Here is a 20,135-nt window from a genome sequence, read left to right as displayed (position 1 = left end):
GTTAGTGTCAGCATCAAAATGAGATAATTTATTTGAAAGTGTATTGTGGATGAAAAATGCTTAAATACACAGTTGTAGTAATGTGTTTTTTTTCCTAAACCTGGAAAATCACCGTTTCAGAGATATTCATTATAATACCCTTTAGCTATGATGTGGTCTAATATTTCAGATCCTTTAGAAACTACCTTCCCAGTATATTTGACATTCCCTGTTCCAGAAGTACTGTGCTGGTATGTAGTTAGTTGAATATCATAATGGTTATTATTATTTTTGAAATTGGCTGGCCTAATTTCCTTCAATCAAATTGCAGGTTTTCGACTCCACTGCTAACAAAGATAAGTTGCTTCGCTTGAAATTAGGATCAGGAAAAGTCATCAAGGTAAAGGCTTAACTGTGTTTTTTTATGGTTTTATCAGTTGCAGTGGGTTTAACTTAGATTAAATTTTGTGGAATTTCTTTTTTTATTTTATTTTTATTTTTTGAGACGGAGTTTTGCTCTTGTTCAAGCTGGAGTGCAATGGCGCGATCTTGTCTCATTGCAACCTCCACCTCCCGGGTTCAAGCGATTCTCCTGCGTCAGCCTCCCTAGTAGCTGGGATTACAGGCATGCGCCACCACAACCAGCTAATTTTGTATTTTTAGTGGAGATGGAGTGTCTCCATGTTGGTCAGGCTGGTCTCAGACTCCCGACGTCAGATGATCCACCCGCCTCAGCCTCCCAAAGTGCCGAGATTACAGGCGTGAACCACCGTGCCCGGCCTGTGGAATTTCTAATCAGGTTATCTTTTTGACATCTGGAAATACCTGGATGAAGAATACGAGGGGAAAATGTGTTACATTGCATTTGGGAGATTTTTATCTATGAGACACTATATTGAAGATGGTTACAATTGTTTTCTGTAGTCCTGACCTTTCCTTTTCCATTCTGTGACTCTGAGAATATTATTTCATCCTTCCTATAGCCTAACAGGGGAAAAGGTGAGACAGTTTCTTCTCGAAACTTATCATAAAGGGTTGAATCTCATCTGTCTGGGTTGCTTTGAATCAGCACTTTCCAATCGCTGTGGGAGGCAACTGTGACAGCAGCAGGAGGAGCACTGGGATTGGAATCCGAGAACTTGGGTTCAAGTTGTGAATTTTTTCTTTATTAACTGTGCAGGTGTTTTATAAAATAAAGAATGTTTTACACATGTGGTATATTACGGTGTCAGGACATAGTAGTGATGATGCATCGTGCTGTACTCATTCATCTGTGTGGCAAAAAGGTTCTCTCCATCATTTCATGACCGCTTTTCCCAGAATCCTATGGAGACTTTTTCCCATAGATCATAGCAGTTAAATCGTGATCCCCAAACCTAGACAGATCTAATGTTGAATCTTAGCTTAACAACTTACTAACTGTGTGATCTTGGGCTAGTTACTTAACCTCCACAGGCTTCAGTTATTGAAGTAAAATGGGGATAATCCTGACAACCTTATGAAGTTTTTGGAGGGGCTTAAACAAGATCATGCATGTAAAGCACTTTCCATACTTCCTAGAAAACATTCTTTTTTGGTGGGGGGAAACTGAGTCTTGCTCTGTCGCCCTGGCTGGAGTGCGGTGGCACCATCTCAGTTCTCTGCAACCTCTGTCTCCTGGGTTCAAGCGACTCTCCTGCCTCAGCCGCCTGAATAGCTGGGACTACAGGTGCACACCACCACGTCTGGCTAATTTTTTGTATTTTTAGTAGAGATGAGGTTTCACCATGTTGGGCAGGCTGGTCTCGAACCCCTGACCTCAGGTGATCCATCCGTCTCAGCCTCTTCAAAGTGCTGGCATTACAGCCGTGAGCCACTGTGCCCAGCCGAAAACATGCTTTTTAATGATAGCTTTTCTTTCTCTCGTACTGCTGTTCTTTTATTCCTCCCATTTTCTCTGATCATCTAAGATAAGTATATTTCATGCAACCCCAGATATGCCTGCTTTTACAAGTAGGTTTAGAGGATATATTCTAGATATTCTTATACCAACATGGGGCAGTAGTCAGACCCAACCTCTGGAGGCACTGAGTAAGCCTGAAAGTGTGGATAAGTGAAACCTGTTGCTCCTGTACTTCACTTTGTCTTCTGAGGAGCTTCTTGTTTGATGAGCTTTTCCTATCTGATTTTTAAAGGGCTGGGAGGATGGAATGCTGGGCATGAAAAAAGGAGGAAAGCGATTGCTTATTGTCCCTCCAGCGTGTGCTGTTGGCTCAGAAGGGGTAATAGGCTGGACTCAAGCAACGGACTCGATCCTGGTGTTCGAGGTGGAGGTTAGGCGGGTGAGTGAAACTGTCTGTGTTTTGTTTGGTGAGTCCTTTGCCTGTCTCTTTGCTAGTTACATAAAATGAATAAATAAATGAAGATATTTGAAAACCGGGTTCTGCAGGCATAGATTTCTTTGAAAAAGTAGAAATGGAGTAGTCAGAAATAGCAACAGCTTTGAAATCTAAGGACCAAAATATTATGTCCTTCCTGGCTCTCTATTCAGAGTATAGAAGTGGTTGTGACTTTAAGAAAGTCACATCTTCGGCCAGGCGCGGTGGTTAACGCCTGTAATCCCAGCACTTTGGGAGGCCAAGGTGGGCAGATCACGAGGTGAGGAGATCGAGACCATCCTAGCTAACATGGTGAAACCCCATCTCTACTAAAAATACAAAAAATTAGCCAGGTGTGGGGGCATGCGCCTGTAGTCCCAGCTACTTGGGAGGCTGAGGCAGGAGAATTGCTTGAACCTGGGAGGTGGAGATTGCAGTGAGCTGAGATCATGCCACTGCACACCAGCCTGAGTGACAGAGCAAGACTCTGTCTCAAAAAAAAAAAAAAAAAGTCACGTCTTCACACTAAGCTTTTTATTTTGTCTGTAAAATAGTGACTCCTGCCCAGTGTATATACTTTTTACTTAGTGATTTTATGACTGCAAACTTACTCTCTTGATATCTTTACATAAGTATGCAAAGATTGTGTGTGTGTATGATTTACTACGACTACCTCTGCCACATAGTAATAGCAAAAAACTGGCAACAACCTAAATGTCCATCATTAAGATACTGGTTAAATTAAGTTTTTTTCATAGACTTTTATGTAGCTCTTAAAGAATATGAAAAATCTATTGTTAAGGAAGCAAGTTGCAGAGCATTGCGGATAGTATGGTCTCATGCATGTGTGTGTGTGTGCATGTGTGTGTGTGTCTGTATGTATATGTATATACATATACATGTACATAGTCATATGTACATATATGTGTATACACACATATGTAATACACACATATATGCTCATATATTCATAGAAAATTCCTGGAAGCTTTAAAATAAATCATTAGAAGTGATTTTTTTTTCTGTAGAATGGAAATGGAGTTCAGAAAGTTTTACTTTTTGTCACTGTACCTTTTGTATCATGTAAAAGATTTAACATGAGTATACATATAGTTTCTATGCAGCAAATTGTGCTTAGTCAACTTAATACTACCTGTTCCCTGCCCAAAATGATCCTGTTGGCTTTATACTGTTTGTTAGGTTCAAATGTGGTAGGGTTTGTTACTATAAACTCTAAAATACAATACAAATAGGGAATATTATGGTCATCTTCATTGTGGCTGTTATACCTGTCACAGAGAAAGGATGTGCTTCCCTTCTCAGTGACGCTTTCCTAACTGTTCCTAACTGGACACTCTCATGCTGCTGGGTCACTCTAGCCCTCTTTCAATGACATTTGCCATGCTGCCTTTTTCTTTTTTACAGCTTTTATATTCTCTGTCAATTTTCCTTTGAGTTTGAAGAAATCATGGCTGGTGATAGATAACAAACCAATTTGAGTCTTATCATGACTGGCACATGAAACAAAAAATTTTCTGTTTTACCAATAATCAAAGAATGACAAATTGATATGCATATTAAATTCACAAGGCTGGTAGAGAATCATACCCCATGTGGCAAGAGTGTTCAGAAAGATGTATACACTACTGTGGTGTATAAACTAGTTCACTCTTTCTGGTGGGAAATTTAATGGTATATATTAACCCATTTATGCTGGAGGTTGCAAATTTTTTTTTTGTGAAAAATCAGACCTTGGTGATGATCTTGAACAGTAGGATATAAATAACTCCCACAAGCTTAGCGTTCCAATAATGGAACACTCGGCATAAATGGGTTAAAAGCTTTCAAAATAGCATCCCTTTTATCCAGCAATTTTAACTAATTTATAGTTTGGAAATATTTAACTAAAATTTAATTTATAGTTTGGAAATATTTAAGATTATATACAAAAATACATATACAAAGCTATTTATGGAAGCATTACTTATGATAGAAATAAGCTGAATGTCTAACAGTGAGGAATTGGTGAAATATACTTTTTAATAGCATAGATATTTATGACTTTAGTTCCTAAAATCCTTTGGAGACTTTTTCCTATAGATAATAGCAGTGAAGGGCTGACCCTTGAAGTTAAATATACTTTTCAGTAGTTAAAAATAATGTTGCAAATTAATATTTAATGATATGGAAATAAGTTAATATGTCAGTGAGTGAGCAAAACAGATTACAAAACAGCATGGCCCATTTTTGTAAAAGGTATATACAGACACAGATAATATAACGGTAGTTGGATTGCAGGTGATTACTACCTTTGTCTTTTTGGCTGAGCTACATTTTCTGATTTGCTTATAGTGAACAGGTAATGGCTTGTGTAAGGAAGAATAAGTAAAATGAAAGGAGGGTGAAAGGGGAAGGGTATTTGTAGCCTATTCCACCTGCGATGACTCTTTCACTAGGTGAAGTTTGCCAGAGATTCTGGCTCTGATGGTCACAGTGTTAGTTCCCGCGATTCTGCAGCTCCGTCTCCCATCCCTGGTGCTGACAACCTCTCTGCTGATCCTGTTTTGTCACCACCCACATCAATACCTTTCAAATCAGGGTAAGATACTGCAGTTATCAAGCTCTTTTATGGCTCATAAAAATGATTCTTAGAGGGGTTCAGAAATAGAGATATAGTTAAAATAAAATAATTTTAAATAACTGGAAAAAATGGGATCAGGGAAATGGGGAAGATACTTGCATCAGATTTTTCTGACAAAGGTTTAATATTCATAGGCTACAAAAGCACTAACTCAGAAGAATACTTACAAAGTTCTGGAAGAAAACTAAGCAAAGGGCATAAATACAAAATTATGTACTCATGGAAAAAATGTAAATATAAGCATTTAGATGGAAAGTTGTTCATCTTTACTAGCATTCAAAGATTATGCAAACTAAAGATTTAAAATTCTGTTTTACAGTCATTAGATTGGCACACGTTTAAAAAAAAGTTTGCTTATCCAATATAATTTGGACTTGTGATTCTGGATTTTGTTTTCAATCTTGGAATATGGTCTGTTTGCTTTCAGGGAGCCAGCTCTTCGTACCAAATCTAACTCCCTCAGTGAACAACTTGCAATAAATACAGTAAGTATAAGAGTCTTGGCCAGGTATGGTGGTTCACACCTGTAATTCTAACACTTTGCAAAGCTGAGGCAGGAGGATCACTACAGTGCAGGAGTTTAAGACCAGCCTAGGCAACATAGTGAGACCTCGTCTCTCCTTTAAAAAAAAAAGAGTTTTTCTCCCTCACTCCTATTGTGCTGAGGTTTTATGTGCTTAGGATATGGTAGGTTAGAGAAAAAAAGTTAAGAGGCTAAAAAGTTTCTAGGCTAAATCAATGGTTACTTTGTTCATTTTCCCTTACTTGGGAGTCAGTGTAAGTTAGCCTCAGCTTCTGCATAGGGATTCAAATCTTGATTCTTATAAGCACGTGGCCTTGAGAAAATTGTCTAACTTCTGTGATTCTCAGCTTCTTCATTAGTTAAAAGGAACTCATAGTCCCTTTTTATAGCTTTTGTGAGGATTAGAGATAATTTATAAAGTGCTGAGTTCAGAGCCTTTGTTCATTGTGTCTTTAATAAGTGGTCACTGTGATTATTATTAGGAGACTGGTGTTCAACTGAGGGAGGAGCCTCTCTCAGTTAAAGTGCACTTCAATTTTAGAAATATTATTTATTCAGAGGATTGTGTTAGTGGTTAATCCTAGACGCTGTCTTCTACGTGCTTTCTGTGACCTTGAACAATTTAGCTTCTCTAAGCTTCATGTTTATTTCCTCATCTGTAAAATGGAGATATTGCCTATCTCAAAGAGATTTTTATCACTTGTAAATAAAATAATGCCTATGGAGTTTTTAGTATTGTGTCTGGCATATTGTAAGCGCTCAGTAAACATTAGCTCTTGTTATTATCATAAGTATTGCTAATATTACATATCTTTATAATTTCATTCTCACAGAGGAGCTCTGCACTAATTCACCAGCTGATTGAGCAGGTCACTGAGCCTCTGTGTTTCCCCAATTGTAAGATGAGAGTGCCAGCATGCTGTTTTAGTAAAATCTGGATTTGAATGCCTTTAAGAAGGATGCATATGGTAGTTTGCTGCTGGCCTGCCTGGTCTGTGAAGGCTTCTGAGTTTGCTGCCTGTAGACCAGACAGCGGCTGAGGCACTTCAAATTCTAAAGCCCTGTGGCCTTCACCTCCTGCACTGGGAAACAGAATAGTTGCATGGAGTGAAATTGGTGTTAATATCTCTGCAACCCTAGTTTACTTGTTTATCTTCAATCCAACAGGAATTATTAAGCAAATAATTGTTTTGAAGTGCTCTCCTAAACCCAGAAGGTTAAATCAAAGAATCAGAAAAAATTTAAGAATAATTATTATCTCAAATCTTTGAACAGTCACAAAAATGGTCCAATATTGATTCCATTGTACTCTGTAGTCATAACAACTCTTGTTACCTATTTCTAAGGCTATAGTAACTTCTAGCAGACTAATGGCCTCCAACTATTTTTCTTTTCTTTTTTTTTTTAAAGAAAAATTTTTTTTAATGGAGGCAAAATTCACATAACATGAAATTAACCACCTTTCTTTTTCTTTTTCTTTTCCATTTTAGTTTTTATCTTTTGTTTTGAATAGGTAATTACATTTATATGGCACAGTTATCAAAACAATGTAACAAGATCTACATTGTGAGGACTCACTCCTTTTCCTGTCCTTATCTACCCTATTCCATCTCACACCCCTTAGGTAACTGCTTTTATTAGTTTCTTATATATTCTTTCAGTGTTTCTTTATGCAGGTGCACGCAAGTAGAAATGTATATTTTATTCCTCCTTCCTTTCACACACACAAAGTAGCATACTCTGTATGTAATGCACCTTGCCTTTTCCATATAACTATATATATATATATATATATATATATATATATCAGAATCTTTTCATGTTGGTGTATAGAGAGCTTCCTCATTTTAATCTGCATATCACAATATTCCATTGGTGCATATGGTTTATATAACTAGTCCTTTCCTGATGTATCCAACTTTTTTTGGATACATCATCAATCAAGAAAAAATAAGCACACACTCCCAGTATATGTTTATTGACAAATTATGTACATAAAGTACCACCAATCCCTGTAAGCAAACTCAATGTCTTACATTGATAGCTTAAAAATAATAAAAATGCAGCCTGGGCAACATGGCTAAGCCCTTTCTCGACCAAAAATACAAAAAATTAGCGCCTATGGTCCCAGCTACCTGGGAGGCTGGGCGGGGAAGACCTCTTAATTCTGGGAAATGGAAGTTACAGTGAGCCGAGATCACGCCACTGCACTCCAACCTGGGTGATAGAGACCCCATCTCAAAAAAAAAAAAAAGTAATAATAATAAAAATGGAGGTTATGGTCATTTCCTTCTACACCCAATAGCTCATGTTGTGCACCTTCAGCTGTACTTACTTGCCATTCTGAAATTTTGGATCAGTTAATGGAAGCTTCTAACACAGGGTCTAGTGGGTAGTTAATGCCAAGTCTTAGTTAAATGAATCTGAAGTTAAAACACAGAGCTCCTGTTTCCTTTTCTCCACAGATCTCTTCTGAGTATCTATCGAATTGCTTCAGGCTTTTGAGTGAGGGTACTGTCACCTAAAATGCTTCCCTCTCTTAACATCTCTACCTTAGTTTTTCATCTGTAAAATGAGACTAATTATGCCTGCTGGGGAGACTTGATTGAAATGAGGCAATATATGTGAAACCACTTTGTCCATTCCAAAGATACAGGGAATTATTTTTACTGCTATTAATTGTGATCCATCTATACTTCTATGCAAGAAATCTTTCTCATTTTCTAGAGGAAATGTTTTTAAATAGATATGGTAGGGGGATTTGTTGAAGGATTTGATACAAGAGCCAAAGGGATAGAGCTGCCTGAAGGTGATGAGCCTTGATCACAGTGATTTTTGTGACTTTCCTCTCTTTTTAGAGTCCCGATGCAGTCAAAGCCAAGTTGATCTCTCGGATGGCTAAAATGGGCCAGCCCATGCTGCCCATCCTTCCACCACAGCTGGATTCCAATGATTCAGAAATCGAAGTATGTCCCCCTGGCTGTATTAGAATGAATAGTACAGATGTTGCCATCATCTTTCTTTTCATTTGGTTGGAGTGATTGTTTTTTCTGCCTCTAAGGCAGAATCATTATTTAGAGGGCTAATATGCAAAATGATACAGATTGGTATTGGTACATGTGTTTCTACTGTGATTAGTACTTCCCTGAGAGATGGAAGCAATTTTGTAGATCTTGTACAAGAACTGGGCAGTTTTCAGTAGTTAATTTAGCCTTCTTTACTAGAATCTCTGTTGTTACTAAAGATCACTCTCTGGGCAGCATGATGCCCAATCCATAGCAGGTGTTCAATTCATATTTATTGAGCGAATGTTTAGATTCCTTTGGGAAATGTTGGTCTTCTCACTGATGTTGCCTATCACTAAAGCTCCAACTAGTATGCCTTTTGACTTTGTATGTGGTATTCTTGTGTTTGTTTTCTATTTAGAAGTTCAATAATTTTATCGAATTCAAATCTGTCAATTTTCTCCCTTTGTTATTTGCTTTTGACATTATGGTTAGAAAGCCTCTCCACTTTCAGATTATAAATATCACATGTATTTTTAAAGATATTTATCAATATTTTATAATTAGATCTAAATTTTTAATCCATTTGGAATTTGGTGTATGCTATGAAGTAACTTAATTTTAACTTAATTCTTTTCTAGTGGTTAGTTCTTTATTGAATATAATCGTCCTTTCTCAATTGAAGTGAAATATATAACTTAGATTGATTTTTAGTATTCTTTTACTTTGATAGAAAACAAGGAAAGGGTGATGGTCTTGAAAAAATTTTTTCTGGAATATACTTTATATTTTACATTTTTATTTTATTTCTCCTTGGAAAAGCTCTATGTAGATTTAACATCTTAAAGGAAGATAGGATTTCTGAGGCCTATTGTTATAGGATTAATTTTTTTCTGGTCTGGAAATGCAGTGTAAATAAGAATATTTTTATTAAAAATTTTATATGCTACATATTCATTTTAGAATAATTTAAAATTATAGAAAAGAAACATATTGAATAAAAAGGGCATTCATCTTTATATATTGCTTTGTAACGTGATTTTTAAACCTAATGTTATATCATAAACATTTACGTTAACATAAATGATTTAAGTAAATAAAGTGGTTTAAAGGAAACCCAGTGTTCTATTATATCATTTTATTATAATTCCTTTCACTCTGTTGTTAGACATTTAGGTTGGTTAAGAGCTGTAGAAATCTAAAACTGGGATGTTTTTCTAGAAGAGAATATAAGGGGACAAGGTGAAGTTCTAAAGTAAAAGAATGTCTGAAACTTTGGTCTTTGAACTATAGCATAGCAGATTACAGTCACTATATATTATGCCTCAAGATTTTCTGTTTCTTATATGAAGCAGGAGGATGTAGAATAACTTTGTTTAGAGTTATAGCTTTGATTTTATGAAAAGCTTTGGTTTTATGAAAAGAAAGAATGTTGGAAAAACATCCTAAAACTATATTGTCCAAAAACAGCATGTTAATCAGGTGCAGTGAATGCTACGTTATCTGATTTTCATTGAGTACCTTGAGGCCCATGGGGATGATTTGTAAGAAGCGAAGAGGCTGGATTATTTCTTGCAAAAGACCACTTTTTTTGTGGGAATAGATTAGATTTGTCTTAAGGTAGTTACTGGTTTGGAAAATGATATATTCTGAAGAGTGGTTAGTTTAGCTGCTTCAGACAATAGAACATCAACCTCTTAGAATATTTGTGTAAATTACCTATATTTACTTATTTAATATGATTACGGGGAGAAGGACTCTTACTTTATTGCATAGCAGAGTGCTTTTTCTCCACAACCCACACCCTCAACTCTTGGCCTTCCGCTTGCCTTTCCTTCCTCTTCTTTGCCTAGAAATCCTGTGTTGGAAGCAGGTTTAGGGCAGACAGCCTCAGTCTTCAATGAGGGACCCCATACAGAGTAACCCAAACGCTCGTTCCTGTTTCAGGATGTGAATGCTCTGCGAGGAGGTGGGCAGCCTGTGGTGACTCCGTCCATCCAGCCCTCTCTTCAGCCAGCCCATCCAGCGTTACCACAGATGACCTCACAGGGTAAGGAACCTCTCTGAGGCTCTGCGGCCTTGAACTGGGTCAGCACGAAAATTATCGTCACTGTTCCTTAAACTGTTAGGCTGCATTGTTTCAGTACTGAGGACTAAAGTGTAAATGTAAGAGTGTGACACTTGTCAGTTTGTCCCTGGGTAAGGCATTTTCACACCCAGAGATGGATCCGGCTGCTGGTTGTGACTTCTGCTGTGTTGCACTGTCAGTTTTGGAAATCTCCACTCAGCTATTGAGACATCTCCCTGGGTGTGTTCTGCACTTCCTGTCAGATGGGATCCTAGGGCTGAGTCAGAAGCACATGAGAGCACCCAGTTTCCTTCCACTGGCTCATTCCTGAGATTGCAGTAGAGCTGAGTGTAGGGAGACTAGGCAAGGAAAATAGTTGAGTCTGAAGCATGATGGTATGTAAGGTGCTAGTCTAGACTGACACCAAGAAGCAAGGGTGGATAACAATGAAAATGTCTCCCTTTATCTTAGCACCTCAGCCATCTGTTTCTGGGCTCCAGGCACCTTCTGCTGCCTTAATGCAAGTTTCATCTCTTGATTCCCACTCAACTCTGTCTGGAAATGCCCAATCCTTTCAGGTAACGTTTTATAACCGTATTAATTATATCCTGTAATTCGCCGTGGTTCTAGTCAGTCTCTTTTCTTCTTCCTGTACATTTCATACAGTAGCAGTTCCCCAGAGTTTGTAATTTTTTTCCCTTCCTTGGTTACCACTTTCTCATCTCTAAACCAGGCAAAGGATTACCTACGTTCCAGTGTCATAAAGATTAAATGGAAGAACAAGTAGAGCCCCTAGTACAACGTAGTAAAGGTCCAATCAATGTTTGTTTCCTTTTCTTTTCACACATATCCAGTTGAAGCGTGTATATTCACGTTCTTCTGTATTCTTTTCTACTAAAAGTTGGCAGGCTAACATTCTGCAGTATATTCAGCAGAATGGTATGGTTTAAAAGTGGAACCATGTGGAAAATGTAGCTGGACTCTGCTATCTAGTAAACTTTTCTTAAAGAAGGCTTTTTTCCTGTTATCACAGAAGACAATGGCAGCAACCTGTTTGCCAGGGGTAGCAGACCCTTTCTTCTGCCTCAGCACACTTGGTGGATAAGGCATATTGTCACTGATAACAGCTGCTCACTCCTTGGTGATGCTTAATGGAGGTGTGGGAGTGATGGTGGACAGGCTATGCCTCATTAACGTGGGGAGTCTCGAAACTGGAAAAAGTCCCACTGTTGCCTTTTTTCTCCCCATCCCTCCTCTCCTCCATGGAGAATTACTATCCTGTAGACTAAGAATTTTTTTAAGTGGATGAGTAGTTGTATCTATCCCTGGAAATGAGCTAGACTTCTTTATTTCAAGGAAGAATTACCATCCTCATTAAAATAAAAGCTGCTGTTTATTGAGCGCTTACTCTCTATCAGGCCTGTAACTTACTAGCTTTTCAGAACTTTACCTATCTCACTTCATTTAGTCCACACAACAGCCCTATGAAGTGATATTATTATCTTCCTCTTACAGTTGAGGTGACCGAGGCTCAAAGGAACATGAGAGCTCTTGGTCTCGCGGATTAGCTTCAGAATCTAGCAGGGGAGAGGCATCCTTGGAAATTGGCAGATTTGGTTTGGAATCTCAGTGAGCACTTCTTCTTTGAACTCAGTGGAAGCTAAGCAGAGTTTATTAATCTAAAAACTTCTTAGACAATAGACCTGATAGTGGGGAGTGAATCCCTGCTTAATTAAATCATCTCACCAGATGACTGGGTAGTGACCTAAGATACACTTTCTTCAGTTTCTGGTTAGGATTTTAGTGACTGATTTCCCCTGGGATACATAGATAACTCTCCTGCTGCGGTCCTTACCCACTGCCAAAACCAGATCTCACCCATCTCTAGCTTCAGTAAGTTTGAGTCTCCTCCCAGCTCATCTACTTTATTCCACCAAAGAAAAATGTGAACAAAAAAGAAAGACATGAATGTTTTATCAACCAGTGGTAACTTGTCAGTTTCTCAGCCCTATGCAGGTATGCAAGCCTACGCTTATCCCCAGGCATCTGCCGTCACCTCCCAGCTGCAGCCCGTTCGGCCTTTGTACCCAGCACCGCTCTCTCAGCCTCCCCATTTCCAAGGTAGGGAGTAATTCCCTCAGTTTCTCATCTTCTGCTCTTGCTGTGCTTTCCCTCTTCTTGCTCCTCTTTCATTTTGACGCCAACAGCTCTCTACTCATTGTTTCTTCTCTTTTTTAACAGCTTTGTTGAGATGTAATATATATTCCATACATTCATTCAAATATACAATTCAAAAGTTTTTTAGTAAATTTGCAGAGTTGTGCATTCATCACTACAGTCCTATTTTAGAACATTTCCATCATCCCCCAATGTTTCCTTGTGTCCACATTCTGTGTTTTGTTCCTTGGATTTTCTCCCCTGGCCCTTTTAATTCCTCTGTTAGAGTAGCTAGAGTTTAGAGAAAATAGTAAAAGAGCAAAACATTGGAGGAAATTGGGAGAAAGTTGAATACTACAGGTGTTTAGTAACTCTAATGAAAGCTACTCTGTTAACATTTTTAAATTATGAAAATAAGAGACTTTTATAAAAAAGTCAAGCAGTACAAAAGGGTGTAAAGTGAAAAGTTACTGTCCTTCCCCTCCATAAGCCCCCTGACCTTGGGAAACAGTTGTTAACAGTTTACTTGGGTAACTTTTCAGATATTTTATATGCATGTACAAATGTGAGTATCTAATGTAAAAAAATCAAACCAAGATAAAGTGTAAACTGCTATGATGGAATCCTGCCTTGTTCTGCTATTAGTCTTCTGTTTAGTAATCAGCTTTGTTATTAGGACAGTGGTAGGAAGAAGCCAGTATGTCCTGCAACATAATTTGTGGTTCTGGACTGGTCAGGATTTCCTGGATGCAGCTTTTATCTGGAAGCTCCGCCCTTCTCCATCTGGGATATGCTTTTTCATCCATCAAAACTGTCATCTCCCTCTGTGAAGCCTTCCCTGACTATTCTCTGTCCCTCTTTCCTCTCTTCCCACAAACACAACTGTGTATGTGTGTCACCAAAGAGTTAATCGTGCTTTTCTCTGTGCTACTTTTATACCTAGTATATGGTCCATTGTTTTGCACTTAATACACTCTCTTGTAATGATTTGTTTACATGTCAGTCTCCGAGCCAGACTGAGAGCTCACCAAGGGCAGAAGCCGTGTTTTGTTTACTGCTGTATTCCTGGTACCTGGTACAATGCTTGGCATACAGTTGGATGAACGGGAAAGCAATCTGACCTGCCAGTGCTGTGGCAGTGCAAAGTGGGCATATTTGTGCCCTTGGACCAGATGTAGCCCTTGATGCATTTTGCAGGAACACGGCTTAGTTATTGTTTACTTTGAAGCCCTTTTGCCTCTACTCTCTCCCATGTATCTTCTCCTGACAGGATGAAGTCACCTATAGCATTTCCTAGTGTATAGAAGTATTAATTTCTTTCTTTACTGGAAGAGCTACTGGCTTTTCTTCATACAGTTTCCTCTGCTCCAGTGTCATAAGTTTCTTTTTGGCTTATATCTGTTTAGGATCAGGTGATATGGCTTCATTTCTCATGACTGAAGCCCGGCAACATAACACTGAAATTCGAATGGCAGTCAGCAAAGTGGCTGATAAAATGGATCATCTCATGACTAAGGTGACTGAGTCAGGGTTGGGGTGATGTTGAAAGTGGGGATGTAAACAGGGAGCAGCCAGAGCTATAGGTAAACTCTTCTTTGGTTTCCTGTATTGGTGGTAGTGAGAGGTTATTTCCCTACAAGGATAGTTATAATTATATTGGGATCCAGTTAGTAGGAGAAAACTCTAACTTACAGTTAGGTCCCAGGAACTCATTAACCCCCTTAACAACAGGGTCAAATCTTGGGTAAATTGTATTTCTTCATTTTATAATTTCTCACAAGGTCTTTCTGGTATCCCATTTGTAGGTTGAAGAGTTACAGAAACATAGTGCCGGCAATTCCATGCTTGTTCCTAGCATGTCAGTTACAATGGAAACAAGCATGATTATGAGCAACATCCAGCGAATCATTCAGGTGAGGGTGATTAAGAACAGACCACTCAGGCTGAAGGTCTTACCCATCCTCTCTTCTCAGAGCTACTACTCTTTAACACCTCCACCCCAGAAATAGCCTGTGATAAATGCTACACTTGGTTAGACAATTCTAGAAAATCCATTATGCCTTAATTCTGTCCAAGTGACTTATCACTATATATTCTGAAGGAAACATTGCTTTTTTGACCATACTTCAGAATTTCACTTCTTTTTTTAGCCATTTATTCACTCAATCCATTGAACCTAGTGATTTGTATCCATCAGATATAATCTGATGTGTTGTTTTAACATACATGTGGACATAAGTTGTAGTGTTTTGTCTCAAAATATGTTAACAATGTCACCTGTCAGTTCAAGTTGATTCTCTTCTATCTGGCACTTTTCTCCCAAGACACTTAAATTGTACATCATATATTTTGAATTTAGGAAAATGAAAGATTGAAGCAAGAGATCCTTGAAAAGAGCAATCGGATAGAAGAACAGAATGACAAGATTAGTGAACTAATTGAACGAAATCAGAGGTAATGACAGGTACGGGGCCTGGCTAGGATGGACAAAAGGGTTTATTGTGTATATGCCCAGCTTAAGTACACGTATGTGTTTAGGGCAGTACATATGTATTCCTGCCATTTCTGTTTCCTGCCTGTCATGTGAATTATTGCCTGTTTTCTGAAAGGCATTGCAGTAGAAGGAGCTCAGTAGGCTGTGATGTAGGGCAGACCTGTGTTTGATTCCTGCCCTGACCCTCATTCATTTTGTGGCTCTGGGCATGTTATTTATTCCTGCTGACCCTAGTTTCTTTATCTTTAAAACTGGTATTATTACTTACAGAACTCTGGTATCAACTCTTCTCTCTTCTGTGTGGGCTAACCCTATTTTATCCATCAGAACTCGGCCAAAACTTCACGGATTCCCATATAAAACCTAAGGATTTTGTACTTTTTGTAGATACTTCTGAAGATTTGGAGGGGTGGGTGGGGAGGATGAGTGGAACACATCACAACACAGCATTTCACTTAAAAAAAATCGTTCTCCCATATTACTCTTCTCCACTGTCTCTTGTCTCCCACATGACAGAGCTGGGGGAGTGGCTTTCTCTTCTTCCCTCTTTCTTTTAGCCTCTTTACTCCTGTCTCTTTCCTACTCATTCCCATTATCACACACCCTTCACATTGTTGTCCTCTCCATTATTCAGGGTAGTTCACCGCTGGCCCGGGTTCCTGCTTCCAACCTGATTTCCTTAGATCTCACTACTTCAGATCTAAGAAAAAGAAAATGCTTTCAGATTGATTGCTTTTGATGAAGGTATAGAGCAGCAATGTTGTGAGGACAGAATGGGCACCGAGTTGTGCCTGCCATACACTCAGTGCTTGATAAATGTTTTCTTTTTTCCTAATTCTTTCACAGGTATGTTGAGCAGAGTAACCTGATGATGGAGAAGAGGAACAACTCACTTCAGACAGCCACAGAAAACACACAGGCAAGAGTATTGCATGCTGAACAAGAGAAGGTAAAGCAACTGGGGAGAGAAAAGCCCAGGTCAGGATGGGTAGAGCTGAGGAATGGTCCCATGTACATACTCACCAGTCAGCTTTCCAACAGAATTTTTGCCATCACTGCAAAAAAACTAGATATCTCCCAGCAGGTTTTCATGTATCCATCATCTACATTTCTGTTTTATAATATGCTTCGCAGTAAGGTGACTCAAAAATAATCACTGATCTTAGTAATTTGATTAGGTAAGAATTACACAGCTTATTAGAAACTAAATTTATTCTGTTGACAAAATCAACAGAAAATTTCCGTTATGCCAGGTAACAGATGTGTCAGTTCTTTTTAGTGGAATTTAAGATTGTTTGCTCCTTCATCTGTGTCTGCCAAAGCATTTTAAAGTACTACTGTTTGACTTCAATCCTTTCAAAACCAGGAATTTTGACCTGTTCCTGCAGTAGCAGTAAGTAGTAAGTCTTGGGTTAGGATCTGCTGATTCTGAAGCTGGCTTCTCCCCTTGCTCCAGTGACGTTCTTTATCCTGAATGGATTCCTTCTTGTTTAGGCTACCACTCATCAGCTAGGAGATCCTGACTTTTTCATCTGCTGTCTTTCTTCTCAGAGGTTTAGAAATCGTTTATATTTTGTATTTGTGTTTTCCTTGAAAACATGAAAAGTTAGATTGAACACACTCGTAACTTGTGGAGTTTACTCACTTTCTCACATTCTGGTAATAAGGATTCCTTACTATGTCTTATGCTAATCTTTGTCTTCTCTTAGCTGTAGAACCCAGGCAAGTGATGTTTGACCTCTTATTCTCAGATAAGCAGTGCCTTGTCCTGCACAGCCCTGTCCAATCCTGACCCTGTTCTGTTCCCATTACTTTACACCATTTCTTATTTATGTGACTGACTCCTAATGCCTAGATCAAGATCAGCAGCCTGTGACATTGTTATCATTAGGTAGTACTGAAGTCACTTAACCACTCCCCACCCACTAAATGCACTTTTTACTATTTCTCCTTCGTCTACTTTTATTTCTTCTCTTCCTTTCCTTTACTCCTTTTGTTTGCTTGTTTGTTTTTTCTTTAGGCCTATAAGGGGCATCTAAATATATTATTTGGCCTCACTGTTACTATTCAGGGCTGAAATGATTACTGTAACTTGTTCCAGATCAGTGGTCCGCAAACACTGGCTGCCTCAGACTCACTTGGGGTGCTTGATTAAAACTAGATATTCTTAAACCCTGAACCTCCAGAGATTCTGATTTAGTATATCTAGCTGGGGCCTGAATCTGAACTTTTAAAAAGATCCTGTAGATTCCAGGTGTAGGAATTACTGCTCTTGTCAGTGATTTCTTTTGTCATAATCTCTGGAGGGGCAGCATTTTTAAGAAGTTCAGCATGTGAGTCTCATGTTGAGAAGCACTGTTTTGTGTGTGTATGTGTTCCAATAAAACTTTATTTACAAAAATAATAGGTCAGTTTGGCTTATAGGTCATAGTTTGCCAGCCCCTGAATTAGCTCAGTAATCTACCCAAATGTTTTCATGTTGATAAACCCCAGAGATGTCTGATATCATGCACTGAGCCCAGTAGGTGCTCTATTTATAATAGCAAAACAGTAGAAGTAATAATAACAACAATAGTAATCACAGCTAATATCTGCCACAACCCACTGTGTTATAGATACCGTGCTTCACACAAATTTTTGAGGGAATCTCTTGATGCATATGACTGGGATGCCAAGTACCACATGTTTTACTTGATCATCTTTATTTCAGTGAAACTTTTTAAGCCTTGACTCTCCCCTCTTTTTCTTTTGATCCACTTCTCACTTAACAGTTTTCCTGGTGATCTCTCCTTTTAAAGGGAGATGGGCAAGGTCCTTTCGTCCCTGAAGGCGATTTTCTGCCTTCAGACACAGCTCAGAAAGGTATGGTTAAGGGCTCAATGAATATTTGGTAAATGAAATTATTTTTCACTGTGATATAATAGTACCACAAAAAATCATGGAATAATGGCTAAAACTGGAAGAGCTATTAGAGCCTTCTTAGTTTAACCTTTTTATTTTACAGGGACAAACAGGCTCAGAGAATGAAAGGGTAAAAGACCTGCATAGGACCCCACTTCCATTCAGCTATATTCCTTTTCCTGTGTCATATTATTATCTCTCTTGAGTACTATTTTCCTGCTTTTACCTTGCATGCTTTTTTTCACTGTTTTTCTGAACTGTTGGTTCTTCCTGTCATTGCTTGCTTTTTCTCACTCTCCATGTCAGCAGTAGAATTTGATCCAGGGTAGGAACCAGGGAGCCATCCCATCCACTGTGTAGATTTTTTTGTGTTTTCCCTTCTCACTTGATTATACCCTGACCTTAAAAAAAAATTATAAATACACCTATACATATACACACACACACATGCACACACATTTTTTTCTGATCATAAAAGTTGCATCTGTTCAGTCTGGAAAATTTAGAAATACAGATAAGCAAACATAAAATATAAGTCCTTCCACTCAAAAATAATGATTATTAATATTTTATCCATTCCCTTATTTTCTGTGTACACGTGCATTTGGGGGACAGCAGTAATTTTTATGCTTCTGAGAGGCCTTTCTAGCTAAGGACATGAGATGAAAAGAGCTTTTGGGTGATTTTCCACTCTGCTTAACCTTTAGCAAGAGAGTGACCCTCCATTTCATTGGCACACCTTTGGAATTTGTCCCTTCCAGTGTTTTAGCTGCTGCAAGTCCTTGTGAGAGAGGTGCATGTTCTGTTATTAGTGAACTCTCTGGGCTATGAATAGATGCAAAGCTCTCTGAACTCTGAGTTAGTTTTGTTTTCATTAGGCCATTTGAAGCAGGACAATGAGTAGATGAAAGCCACTCCTATATCTGGAAGTTCTAGATTTCATTGTCATCTGTATTTAGCAGGTGAAAACCTAAGGCTACTGAATAGCAAAATAAGTATCTTAAAGCTTAGTCTAAAGGTTACATATACTCTCAGATACTCATTTATAGCCTATTTATTTTTATCTATTTATTTTTTAAAGTGAAAGCAAGTTTATTAAGTAAAGGAATGAAAGAATGGTTACCCCATAGGCAGAGCAGTGGCATGTTATTTTTATTTTATATACAATTTTATTTTCTTGCTTTTTTTGTTTTTTGTTTTTTTTTGAGACGGAGTCTTGCTCTGTTGCCCGGGCAGGAGTGCAGTGGCATGATCTCAGCTCACTGCAACCTCTGCCTCCCGGGTTCAAGTATTCTCCTGCCTCAGCCTCTGAATAGCTGGGATTACAGGCGCCAGCCACCATGCCTGGCTAATTTTTGTATTTTTAGTAGAGACCGAGTTTCACCATGTTGGCCAGGCTGGTCTCGAACTCCTGACCTCGTGATCCGCCCGCTTCGACCTCCCAAAGTGCTGGGATTACAGGCGCGAGCCACTGCGCCCGGCCTTTATTTTCTTTTTTTAGGAGAGTCAAAATATCAGATTTTAAATGCAATCTATAAAACCGATAAAGACTTTGGAATAAGGCAAGGAATAAATATATTTAAAACAAGTGGGTACAGGGAACACAATAAGAAGAGACAAATGATAATAAGGAAATAGACAACTGTAAAAATGCATGTAAGGTATAATAGAGACAGGCATAGTAGCTTGCACCTGTGGTCCCAGCTACTCCAGAGGCTGAGGTGGGAGGATTGCTTGAGCCCAGGAGTTCGAGGCTACAGTGAGCTATGATCGTGTCATTGCACTCTAGACTGGATGACTGAGGGAGACCCCATCTCTAAAAAAAAAAAATTTTAAGTATACTAGTATAGGTATAATAGTATAGGAGTCGTAATAGTAGCAGTAATATAATTGTATAGGAGAGATGGTCCACCCCCATAATTTGAATTTGGTTTAATGCAGGTTGAAGGCAGCCATAACTCCCTGTTTACTAGTTCAGTCTACATAGAGTTATGTGAGGTTGGTTCATCA

At 38.6% G+C, this 20,135-nt stretch overlaps 1 protein-coding gene across 5 annotated transcripts in view; it reads left to right on the top strand.

The window, feature by feature from the left end:
- Positions 1-20,135, top strand: part of FKBP15 (FKBP prolyl isomerase 15) — a 56,534-nt gene that overhangs the window by 23,329 nt on the left and 13,070 nt on the right. For 3 of the 5 annotated variants that reach the window (XM_030817645.1, XM_030817642.1, XM_030817641.1), the window contains exons 8-19: positions 311-379; positions 2,154-2,300; positions 4,793-4,935; positions 5,405-5,462; positions 8,359-8,466; positions 10,453-10,555; positions 11,045-11,151; positions 12,580-12,694; positions 14,137-14,246; positions 14,536-14,643; positions 15,090-15,184; positions 16,071-16,173. In XM_030817645.1, the coding sequence (XP_030673505.1) occupies positions 311-379; positions 2,154-2,300; positions 4,793-4,935; positions 5,405-5,462; positions 8,359-8,466; positions 10,453-10,555; positions 11,045-11,151; positions 12,580-12,694; positions 14,137-14,246; positions 14,536-14,643; positions 15,090-15,184; positions 16,071-16,173 (1,266 nt within the window). The remainder of the gene's footprint in view (positions 1-310; positions 380-2,153; positions 2,301-4,792; positions 4,936-5,404; positions 5,463-8,358; positions 8,467-10,452; positions 10,556-11,044; positions 11,152-12,579; positions 12,695-14,136; positions 14,247-14,535; positions 14,644-15,089; positions 15,185-16,070; positions 16,174-20,135) is intronic. The other 2 variants (XM_030817643.1, XM_030817644.1) reach the window with 2 other exon arrangements.

The sequence above is a fragment of the Nomascus leucogenys genome, chromosome 8, assembly GCF_006542625.1.
Source record: "Nomascus leucogenys isolate Asia chromosome 8, Asia_NLE_v1, whole genome shotgun sequence".
NCBI classification, from domain to species: Eukaryota; Metazoa; Chordata; class Mammalia; order Primates; family Hylobatidae; genus Nomascus; species Nomascus leucogenys.
This window is presented reverse-complemented; position numbering and strand designations above follow the sequence as displayed.